The sequence below is a fragment of the Protopterus annectens genome, chromosome 3.part1 (assembly GCF_019279795.1).
Source record: "Protopterus annectens isolate FY-2018-M chromosome 3.part1, PAN1.0, whole genome shotgun sequence".
In the NCBI taxonomy this organism is placed as follows: domain Eukaryota; kingdom Metazoa; phylum Chordata; order Ceratodontiformes; family Protopteridae; genus Protopterus; species Protopterus annectens.
In genome coordinates this window covers 771,007,746-771,020,733 of record NC_056732.1, presented here as the reverse complement: position 1 = coordinate 771,020,733, position 12,988 = coordinate 771,007,746, and the positions used below count along the sequence as shown (strand labels likewise).

Below are 12,988 nucleotides of genomic sequence, written 5' to 3'. Positions count from 1 at the left end.
AAAATTATGTATTTAATAGCTGATTTTTATACTAGTGGGTATGTTTATTTGGTGTTTAGAATTATTGCCCCTTTTCGTTTTCATTAGTTTGTCCCATCATGGAATAGTTTATTCAAAAGACAGTTAATACAACTAAAACTTGTACACAGAATTACAGAGATTCTTAATACAGCTTGAATGAAATACATATTATTAACAAAAGAATATCATTGATATATACAGCATGACCTCCTCTGAAAAGCAACAACAATTTAATACATAGTTTAAATTTTGTACGACTGTCAGAGGTTAGTTTCCTGTTTTTTTTAAAGACATGTCTGATTGAGTTTTACTTGACAATATGTGTTTAGATTATACTTTTTTCTTTAAGTAAAAACAAAATGCTGAAAATACATATCTATACTTGAAAAAAGTGTGTGGTGTACAGGGTAATGTCTTTCATACTTATGACAGAAGTTTTCTTTTTCATCATAATCTTCAAAATCAACCTTGACAAATATTCTGAGATCACTCTTGGTTAGTCTCAGAAAATAAAGCAATACTGAAGTTTAATTATGACACAGGTTAAGAATGGGGACCATTCTCATCAACACACATAAAAAATAAGCATTTGGAGAAATTAAACTGGTAGAAGTACTGACTACTCATAGAGCAGAAACAGCAAGCCATCTTTTCAAAGAGCAATATTCAGTAAGCTTGTCATCCCAACCCCTTAACCTCTTAAATAATAAAAGTGATTCCTCCTGCAAATAAATGCGGATACCAGGAAACCAGGACCAAAACACTAAAGGTGGAGGAGTGTCATATTTACCAAGGATATTCACACCACCAGGCTAGTTGCCCAACACAAGCTGTCTGAAATTCTCCAGGTACAACTAACACTAGGTAAGACTGCAATCCAAATTGTAGCTTGCTACAGCCACCCCCCCCCCCACACACACACACACCATGCCCTAAGATTCTCACTACACCTTTCTAAACATAGAAAAATATTAAGATACAACAAAACACCCTAGTACTGGGTGATTTCAACTACCGTGCCATTAACTGGGAAAACTACTCATGTACCAACACCTTTGCCCAACTGTTCTTGGAATTCATAAATTCCAATGCCCTGGATCAACTAATCAACTAATGAAAACACGAAAAGCTTAGTCAACTGCAAACTTTGTTATTGATATCATATTTCTCTGTTTTCTATTAATGAGGGCTCCAATATCCTAGACTTGGTCATTACCAAAATAGGAAATCGATGCTCCACACCTATCGTCACCCCCTTGTTGGTCAGGTCTGACCATAAGCTAATAACCCTCAACATCCAAATCCCAACCCCACCCCCCAGTGAGGAAACCTCCATAAAAAACCTCTCCAAAGTCAAATTCATGCTACTCAAGTCAGAAGTTACAAACTTCATGACACCCATGCAGACGGGAACTGAAAGTTCGACTGCTGAATCCTACACCTACACTAAGGCACTGTATGAGTGCATCCACTCAGGCATGAATCGTGCCATCCCAAATAGAACCAAGATGCTACCCTCCAAAAAAAGGAAGCCAATCTGGTGGTCCCCTACCATAAAAAAAACTTTACAACAAAAGGAAGAAACTGTTGTAGAAGAGAGGAAAATCCCAGGATGCAAAAAACTCCCTTACCAGCCTCAGTAAGAAGCTGAGATCCCTCATAAAATCCTCTAAAGCTAGTTACGAAAATAAAATTGCCAAAGATTCCAAAGACAACCACAAGGCATTCTATAACTATGTCAAGAATCTAAATGGCAATGCTCAGATCTGCTCTGAGCTACAACAGAATGGCATTAAATATACTGATCCCAAGGATATTGCCAATATCCTGGCAGATCAATTCAGTGCCAGCTTCACCCCCCCCTTTCACCCCCTAAACGGCCCATCTCAATACCGGAAGATTACCAAATTCCGGTAATAAAGGCCAAACAGGTAAAAAACGCACTCTCCAAAGCTAAGAATACAGCATCCATGGGACCATATGACATCCCGGGCTGTGTACTACATGAACTACAAAATGAACTGGCACCTCACCTAAGTGTCATGTTTAATCATAGCCTCACCTTAGGCTTTGTGCCCACTGAGTGGTGCACAGCTACAGTTATCCCACTCCACAAGGGGGGATCCACCTTGGATCCCAGGAGCTACCGCCCCATCAGTCTGATGAGCCTGATCTGCAAGGTGATGGAACATATTATCATGGAACTTATAAACAAATACATTGCAACCTTCTAAACACTGGACCCCACCCAGTTTGGGTTCGTGAAGGGCCAGTCTTGTCTCCTTAACCTGATTGACTTCTTTGAATCAGTCTCCAGAGCCATGGATGAGGGTAAGGCAGACCACACAGCCAATCTGGACCTCACCAAGGCCTTTGACACCATCCCCCACTCTGGAATCATAGATAGACTTACTAAGCTGGACATTAATCCCTACATCACTTGATGGGTTGCCAACTGGTTTACTGACAGAACACACACTGTAAAAGTAGCCAACTCCAAATCCAGCTCCAGACAAGTGACAAGTGGTGTACCTCAGGGTTCAGTCCTAGGACTGCTCTTGTTTGGCATCTACTTCTCTGAAGTACAGGACAACACTAAGGGACTCTGGCTAACAAAGTTCGCAGATGACTGCAAACTAGGAGCCATTATTGAATCCCCAAATGATGTGGATACTCTACAGAAGGGCCTTACAGAAACAGATGCTTGGTGCCAGAGTTATGGGCTCAAGCTCAATGCCATGAAATGTATAGTTATCCCCTTTGGGAAAAAAATATGTACCCATGAATTACCACATAGGTGGCAATACACTAAACACTGAAAGTGTGATAAGAGACTTAGGGACACAGGTGGACTGTGGTCTCACCTTCGATAACCACATTGCCACAACAGTCAGGAAATCCTTCTATGTGGCACACCTCATCACTAAGGGCTTTTCATCCAGAAAAAAGGAGGTCATTGTCCCACTGTACTCATCCCTCATTGACCCATTATAGACTACAACACCCCGTTTGGTATGTACCTCTCAAGACATCTGCAACAACTGGAAAGGCCGCAGAAATACCTCACTAAAAGAATCACAGACCTAAAGCAGATGCCCTACGCTGACCACCTAAAAAGCTATACTCTGTTGCATATCATCTACGCAGAGGCGATCTCTGCTTAACATACAAGGCCATGTCAAACCCCGAGCTGTTGGGCATGCTACACTTAAAGAAATCCCAATCCCTCAGAGCCACATGCTCCAGGGATCTAAACCTTGTCATCACAATAAACAAAACATGCTGGAGGGATAGGTTCCTGACCCAGAGACTCCCCAGACTGACCATATATGTCAAGCAGAGCGGCTCTTTGGTCCTCTTCAAAAGGAACCTTGACATTTGGATGGGAGAAAGGAAATTCACCCCGGGGATCACATCAGTCACCTTGCTAGACAGGGGTCCAGGGAAGTAAATAGTGTGGGAAGAAATAGCCAGGGAATTGTTATGGCTAGGCTTGTATAGGCCCTAGGGCCGATAGCCTAATACCAACCTATGAACTTAGCTTAGCCAGCTCTGTTGGTGTAGTGAGATAAATCCTTGACTATAGTCCACTTGACCTTAATTCATGTAGTGTCTTGGGTACTTTCAGAAACAGGTAGTGAGGATAGGTGAGGCTCATCTTGGTGTTGAGGGCAAGTATACAGGTACATTTAATTGATTCATCCCTGATAGAAGCTGGCGATGAATGTGAATCTATCTACAAGGCAGGACTCTGCCTGAATTGAACATGGAGGAACAGATGATAAAATGGGAGTCTCTTGCATGCCATTCCCTTGGCCCATGCAATGTGTGCAGAAGGAGACAATCATGGCTTAAAATAGGAAACACTTACTTGTCAGCATATGACATTGCATTAGGTTGCCTGGATTTTCTCATTGGGCCTACATATGGTTAGACAAGGTCTGTGAGAAGTTATTTCTGGTTTCATATACCCAGTGGATTCATGGGTTCATAGGCTGGTACTAGGCTATCAGCCCTAGGGCCTATACTAGCCTAGCCATAACAATTCCCTGGCTATTTCTTCCCACATTATTTACTTTCCTGGACCCATGTCTAGCAGGGTGACTGACGTGATCCCTGGATAATAAGAAACATTGGTAGCAGGTTATAGTCAACTATGAATGGTATAAAAAAATTGCATGCATATCTTCAGAAAAAAAAATATGGGTGATAGAAGTTATATGCATATGGCTTAGGTAAAATAAAGCTTTTAATATGACCCTGTAAGTCCTGGTTTTGATTAGTGGCACTGACAGTACAGAGAATGGTGCGGGTAAGGAGCAGGAATTCTGAAGCAGTGTCTGCTTACCTTCTTCAGGGGAAAGAGTTAGTTAAACATAAGTTAAACATACCCAGGATGTACACTCTGTCATGGAATATGTATTATGGACCAGAAATCCCATCATATCATTTACTTATAAAGGCAGATATGGCCTACTGAGTGATAATACAACTTGCAGAAATGACAGACATGGCCTTCATAATAAGGTATCTTATTTAATAAATTCCTAAACATTGACAGGTAGGAGAGGGATAATGAATGATGATATGCTTGTATCACAATATCATCCCCTGTGTGTGCCTGCATGTATGCACACACATGTATATGTATGAGTGTGTGTGTGTGTGTGTGTGTGTGTGTGTGTGTGTGTGTGTGTGTGTGTGTGTGTGTGCATAAATATGTCCTGTGCCACCTCAAACAAGGCTGGCTAACTATCTTGAGGGCCAGGATGTGCCTTGGCTTTCTTGTGACTCTTGATAGGAAAAAATACATTCCACCAATCAAAAAACAGTCATTCTGTGACTCCTTACAGCTTACTATGAACACTACTTGTTTATTCACCTATATATTACATGCATACATAGAGACATATCCCATAACAAATATCATACAGAAACATGACATTGCATGCCTATCTGAATGGTATTGCCAGCTGTGTAGATGTTTGTTGCACAGGCCTTGCATTTTTGTATACTTTACCAGTTTTGTTTTACAATCTGTTCATCTAAGAGTACTACTTTGTCTCTGACATGGCATAAAACTGATTTATAATTAAATAGATATGAAAGTGACATTAAAACAAGCCAACCTCTGAATCACAGGCCTGTCCCTTTCTTTACACCTAATCTAGTACTGATTTATGTGGGCTGTCTTGTCTCCATTTGCCAGTTATATATCTCTAATCATGTCTGAAATCAGAGAAATGCAAAAGACCATGGATGAGGGCTGCATACATAAGGTTGGAAGGAGTACAGTTGTGAGATTTAAAGTCTGTAAATAGTACAGTTGTAGGATTTTAGAATTATGTGACAGATCACATTATGCAAGCCCTTTGCATTGATTTATTTCTTCTGTTGACTTTGCTAATGTCACTACATTAATTACTGTAACAGCTGTTGATGACAGCAAGCCAGTGTTCACTCATTCAGTCCAACAGTACTAAAATCACACATGATCACAATAGATGTCTTATTTCATAACATTCAGTCATATAATCATTTTTAAGACACTTTAAATCATGTCCAGTCTGATTTCACTGCATGGATCCTGGTCATCAGGACTTTTTATTACTTATTTTTAAGAATGCATTGCAGTAGTTGTTCTCTACTTTGCTTTTTTACTATTATTCAGTTATTTTCTGCTTTCTCTCTACTTATTGTGCTTTCTTAGATCTATGGTAGTATTTATTGTATTCTGGGCCTGCAGTTTAACCATTTCCTACTTCTTACTTTAGCATCTTTGTAATGAGTACCTCTGAATGTTATACTTGAGAGTGGCATTCTGCTATAAAATTAAATTATTTACTGTAACAGTTGTGTTATCCTACCTTTGTCGGGTTATGCTCTGCAAAATTCATATCACTAGTAAGGTAACATGCATACCTGTTAAATAAACAAGCTCTCACTTTACAAATGTCAGTGTACTACTTAAGTGATAATGTAAAACACCCCTATGCAGCATTAGACTAAAGCTGCATATGGAACTGTTGTCCCCATAAGAAACAATGATAAAACTCAATGTCAACTGCTGTATGAAATTAGAATATTAGGGATCCCACAGTCAGGTAAAATGTCGTGTAGTGTACTGACAGAGAGAAATAATTTGAAAGTATCAGCTATGGTATGTATCACAGAAGTTAAGAAGAGATCTGCATTTTAAAAGGAGATTTAAATGTGTAGCATGATTCTGCTGTTTGCCTTTTGCAAGCTTTTAGCTAACACTTTCATTTGCATTTTACATATAACACAATTGTCATGTGATTCATTTTTGGTGGATATGACCATTATCTTTTATGTAAGACCACTGATTAATCTTGAGATAAATGGTACCTTCCAATAAAAAAGGCAAAACATATGCATTAATCTTTTTCATTTACATGGCTAGTTGCTATGCTTCGATTCTTTCTTACAGAGTGACTGCAGCAATGATTTTATTTATTCAGTTATCTTAACTAAAACATCACATTTCTCTGTTTAATGAATTTCCTTTACTTACTACATCATTCCTTTGAAAATTATGTTTATTTGTAATGAAATATGAATTCTGTAGAGTGCTTACCTGATACAGGTTTTCGTTTGTTTTCTTAACTAGTGAAAAAGGCCATAGATATTAAGTCTAGAGGAGTTCAATTACCCCCTGCCAAAGACAACAGCAACAAGTTTTCTCTCTGTGAGTGCACCCATTTTTTGTTACCTTTTCTAGTGAAATGGTGAATTGTGTGCTGTCTGTGCTGTTAGTATGTGTATATGCTTCCATGTTTAATGTTTGTGCTAGTAATGTTGTCAATATAGTATTGTCGTAGAATGCATGGGTAAACTTAATTTAAAGGTGCTGTGTATATTGTTGGAGAATGTATGCTCTGTATTTTGAAACTGCATACGCTTAATGTTTATAATGTGCATGCCTGCTGCATGCAATGCAGGGAGATATGGGTTTGTTTCACTGATGACTGCATGCAATTCATTTGTGAAACACGGTTCTAGAAGGCAGCATGGGAAATGCATTTATTTTGCTAACACATTTTGAAATTGATTGCTTAGAATAAATAAAATAACTTAAGAAAAAGAGGTTTTCAATTTTAATTTGTTAAACAATATTTGATGCCCAGGCACATAATGCATTCAGTTATGCATAGTACCATGGTTATAGCACTGAATGAAACAATGCTGTGTATAATGTATTACACAATGTGACTATTGTCTGTTATTTTTCTTATTGTATTCTAGTGACAAAATAGCCTTCTGTCAATTGGCAACTCCTTCAAAAAAAATGAACACTTATTCTGCAAACCTCAATTATTGTGTATTTAATTGTTTACTTATTTACTTACTTGCTTACTCATTGTAACTGCTGTTATAATTTACAAATTAACCTCTGTATCTATTATCTGAATTTTTTTTTCCAAACCATTTTGTTGAGATTCTTCTTTTAGTTAACAGAAGTTTTTTTTTTTTTTTATTTATTTTGCCTAACAAATAATAGAAATATCATCTTTGCTGAAATGATGCCCATCTAAACTTTGATTTGAAAACAGCCATTTAACAGTATCGGCTAAGGCTTTCATTGTGTACATAGCTGGCCTTAGGCATAGGTCAACTAGGGTGCTGCCTAGGGCACCACTCTTGCAGGGGTGCTATTCCAGTAATCTGGATGGTGTAAGTAGACTAGGATGGGGCCACTGGGTTGTGTTAAGGGGGCACTGTGGAGACCTTTTACCTAAGGCACCAGTTAACCAAAGGGTGGTCCTGAGTGTGTACTGTAAGTATAGTGATAAGTGGGGTGTGTGAAGCAAAGTCAAATCACATGCTCACATATTACATATTTGTTTATTAGTAGGGGGTGTGAAGCAAAGTAAAAATCACATACTCATATTTTTTTTAATTTACTTTGGTGTCATGTTTTTTCTTCAGATTATAGAAGTATCATAAGATGTTGCTTCTAATTTATACCTATTTAACTAGGAAAAATACCTTAAGGGTGACTGTTTTTCTTCTCACCAAAATCCACCTTTGTAGAATTGCACATACTTCTTTTAATCAGAAGTCAAGTGATATGTAAAAAACTGAACTACATATCACAATATCAGTTTGCTTTATAGGTTACATTTCTTATTGTCCAGTTTGTATTTAATTCAAAACATATATATATATATATATCTATATATATATATATATATATATATATATATACACACACACACACACAAACATATATATATATATATATATATATACGCGTGATTATAAATAAGTAGACCAATACTACACCCTGTTAAACACCAGGTAGTTAAACTAGCAAAGTCAACACTGTAGCCATTAAACCATATCCTATTAGTACCAAGAACATGTATATCTTTTAAACATACTGTATGTGTAGCAGGTACAATGAAATATTAATGGAAAAATTATACTGACAAGCATGTAACCTATAAAAAACTTTTTTCCTCTCCCAGTTTTATTACCAGGATTTAGTTCAGTGTCCAGAATCAATTATTATCATTCAGTTTTTTATTTCCCAGTTGTTTTAATGATAGAAAAAACAAGGGTCCAACCATTTTTCCTCTGGTTAATATGCAATACTGTTTCAGAATAGAACTTGTTTCAAACTATGTGGCATAAACTAGGCCTACATTTTTAACAGCTTAAACTGCTGGTCATCAACTAAATTTTACATCCTGAGTGTACATCTTGTTTAGTTAACTAAAGTACTAAAAATTTCATCCAACCATCAATTCATCCAGCCACACCTTTTCTTATGTTTGCACAAGAGGTCGGGGTGTAACTTCAGTGACAGTCATCTAGAGCAAAAGTTATTAACAGCTAAAGTAATATGCCTTACTGTTGTAATGCTTGTTAGAGCAATTTTAGTCTGAGGAATTAGAATGTGTTGTACTACAATACTGCAAAATTGGTGAATGCTGTAATTTCTGATCAATTCAATATTGCTTTTAGCTACACAACTGTAAAAAATAAGGGTAATATAGAAAACTACTTTTTTGTTGGTTTTATTAGTTCATCAAGTTCACAACTGAAAATCATAGCTGAATAAGCAATAATGCTACTAGACTTTGACAACTTTTTTTAGTGAAAAGGTAGTAAAGTATGTGGTAGTTTTAATGCAATACAGCTTTCAGCATATAACAAAACATTGCTACTAATATATTCTGCATGAAAGAAAATATAAATAAGCAATACAACTTGTTTTAGTGGCTTACAGAAATTACAGCTCAGAGTATACCTATTGTAAAGAAACACTGTCACTGCTTTCTGATACCATTTAAGAAGCTAGTGACTTGTTTTATTTATTATATCTAGACTGTGACATACTATAAGGACCTTGACTACAGTTTGCAGGATGATAAATAAATAAGTAAAAGGAAATTACATAAATATATCAGTACCCAAGGTGGCTAAATCAGAGGTAGAAACATAACAATGACATTACATTCAACTAGAACAACAGTAAATTACATAGATAGATAGACAGACAAATTCTGTGTGATTCTGCCTAATATACTGATGTAGATGGAAGCAATGACTAGTTTTACTTTAGCTGGAGACTGGTGGTGATCAAATCTGTTCAAAACAAGACATACACATTATAGCATATCATGTCTTCACTAAATTGAGGGACTCAGATCCTTTATTTTGTACAGTAGCAGATGCTGTCTCTGTAAATATTACTGAAATTAACTCCAAGAATGTAGATCAATCATATCTATTTTTCACATTTTGTCGGATATCAGCAGCAGCAACATATTCATGCATGTTCTGGCAACTGGTTCACATCATGAAATTTAGGATGAGTTCTGTCAGAGAGTAGAAATGGTCACTGTGTATATGACACTTTCAGTGCAGCTTATAATAAAAAAAGAACTTTGATTTTGAAAAGTCATTTTTCACATTTTTGTAATATTCTGCATATGGCTATAAATGAGACCAGTGATGTCCAGTAATTTTTTCATCAGCTTTATTGTTTTAAAAGCAGAAGTAATTTTAAATACTTTTGATGCATTTAAATAAAGTTGCTTTTACAATGAGGACTGGCAGTGCTACATTTTATGGAGCAGATAAAATATCTGAGAAGGCTTAGTAATGAGTGTGACTCTCAATGATATGTGGACTAGGGTGGATCATTCTAGAGCAACAAACAAGTATAACAACCAAATAAAAAAAACGCCTATAATGCAACTTAAAAAAATGTCTCCCTTATACTCTTGACAAAGGGACTGATGCACGGACATACAAAGTTATGTTAGATAATCTCAAGCATATCATAAGGTCTTATTAATGCATTTCTATTCCAACACAAGAAATGCCTAAGAACAAAAGCTAGGAGTATTAGTATACAAAAGGGATGTCTCTGAAGAAATGTAAGAACTTTGTTTTTTCAAAGATGGGCCAGAAGAAAGTGAAGCAAGCTACACAAGGACATCATTAGTAGAAAATAGTCAGAGTATTCAAAAATGTGCTGAGCAGAATTAAGGCACTTATTCCTGATGTTGTTAAAATGAGTTTTTGATTCTGTAGATTTGACATGCTTTCAGGTAAATAAAAAATGACTAAACATATGCAATCAATAAGCACCTATCAGTATACCTGAGGTTTATTTGTTTCTGTACATCACTTATTGTGAGTGGCATCTTTGTAAACGTATCATATAGTGTAGCTAATGATAAACACATACTGAATAGTTCAGGGACTATTCTTAAAACACTGAAATTTCTCATTTCCAGTAAAGAAAATTATTCTCATAGGATCATAGGAAGTTACTAGGCTAATGGCCCCAGGGCCCTTACAAACCTATCCAAGTTCTACCCTTATTTCCATGATCAGCACCTGTTGCTCCTGATCAAAGAGGGACACATGTGGAACCCTTGGGGGTGAATTTATGTTTATCCATCCAATTGTTCAGATTGCATTTAAAAATGACCAGTGTGGTGCTCTGTTTGACATGAAGTTGGAGTCTGTTCCAAAGGTGTGGTAACCTCTGGGAGACAAATCGGTCTCTGCAGCAGGTTCTATTAATGTCACATACCAGGTTAATGTCTTTAGAATGACTAACCCATGTATCATCTGACTTACAGAGATACGGCATTTCCAATAAATCAGGGTCAGAGATTGCCTTATATGCAAGGCAGAGATCACCTCTGAGTAGTCTGTATGAAAGGGAATAAAGTGACAGTGATGTCAAATGATCCACATAGGACAGATGCAGAAGACCTTGAATATTCCTTATGAGGAACTTTTGTGATTTCTACAATTTCTGTAGGTGCTTGGAAAGGTACACACTAAAACAGGTGTTCTACTCAATTACTGGCCTGAAGAGGAAAGACTACAGGAAGGTTATAACTTCTTTTTCTCTGGAGGCAATGCCCTTATGAAATGAGCAGTATAGAATGGCCTTCTTACCACTGTGAAGACATGGTGACCAGTGGTAAGGTTGCTGTCAACTATGTGCCCAGGTCTCTCACCACTCAATGTGTACTTAGGGTGTTGTTATTGATGTGGTAGTTAGCAGGGCATCATTCTTACAGAAAGGGATAATAATACATTTTTTTGCAATGAGTTTAAGACCATGACTTTGACACCAATCATTTGTTTTTGCAAGACCCTCTTGTAGAATGTTGACATAATTTGGAGATTCAATGACTACTCACAGTTTGCAGTCATCAGCAAACTTTGTTAGCCACAAATTTTTGTTTTTATTTGTACTTTGAAGAAATTGCTTCCAATCATTAGAGTTCCCATGACCACTGGTTACAGGTCTGCTGTTGGAGGTTGATTCCCCTATTCTAACTATATGTGTTCTATCAGTGAACCAGTTATTGACCCATCTAATGATATAAGGGTTGATACCTAGCTGGGTGAGTTTGTCAATGATGCCTGAGTGGAGGATAGTGTCAAAAGCTTTGGCTAAGTCTAGGTAGGCTACATGCACAGAATTCCCCTCATCCAGGGCCTTGGTGACTATCTCAAAGAAGTCGACCAGGTTTAACAGGCAAGATCTCCCTTTGACAAATCCAAACTGAGTAAGGTCAAGTGTTTGGAGATTAGATTACCTATATCTTTGTTGATAAGGCCCATGATGATTTGCTCCATGACCTTGCAGATAAGGCTAGTCTGGCTAATAGATCTATAGTTCACAGGCACAGTGGAAGCAGCACCTTTGTGCAAGAGAATAACAATGGCCATTTTCCATTCAGCTGGGATAAAGCTGGTGCTTAGACTAAGATTGAAAAGAGTACCCAATGGTGTTACTAATTCTTGTTGGAGCCACTATAGGACACAGCCTGGGATGTTATCTGGTCGCATAGATGCTGTGTTTTTGGCCTTAGAGAGCGTGTTTATGACCTGCTCCTTAGAGATACAAGGTAGGAGACAGGTGGTAAGGATGTCATAGGGTACATGTGGGTGGGACAGGGGAGTGAAGTTTTCACAGAACCTGTCAGCAGACAGGTTAGCTATGTCCACAGGCCTGGTATATGTGGTATCATTAATTACCAGTTCAGCACAAATCTGGGCCTTTCCTTCTAGGTTATGGATGTAACTAAAGAATGCTTTATGGTTGTCCTTAGTTGAGGAAGCTAATTTGAATTCATAGTTTGCCTTGGAGGACTTCACAAGAAGTCTTGTTTGCTTGTTTAAGCTGAGGAGGGAGTGTTTCAAGTTTAAGGCTTGCTCCCTGTTACTCTTAAACAACAATTTCTTCCTCTTATTGTAATGACTATTAATGGCAGTTGTCCACCAGGCAGGTTTGCTCTTTTTGAGGAGCTTGTTTTGGTCCTGTCAGGTACAGCAGAGTCAATGCAGTTATTCAGGTGTTTGTATAAAGCATTGTAGTAGAACTTGGCATAGTTGCCAGTTACATCTGAGGGGGGAGGTGCAGTGAAGCTATTTATACCATCCTGTAAGAGTTTATAATCTG

The 12,988-nt window shown here is 37.5% G+C and overlaps 1 protein-coding gene across 1 annotated transcript in view; it reads left to right on the top strand.

The window, feature by feature from the left end:
• Positions 1 to 12,988, top strand: part of LOC122797720 (CUB and sushi domain-containing protein 3) — a 5,249,173-nt gene that overhangs the window by 1,336,099 nt on the left and 3,900,086 nt on the right. Inside the window, exon 7 of the mRNA XM_044066251.1 lies at positions 6,653 to 6,730. Within this exon, the coding sequence (XP_043922186.1) occupies positions 6,653 to 6,730 (78 nt within the window). The remainder of the gene's footprint in view (positions 1 to 6,652; positions 6,731 to 12,988) is intronic.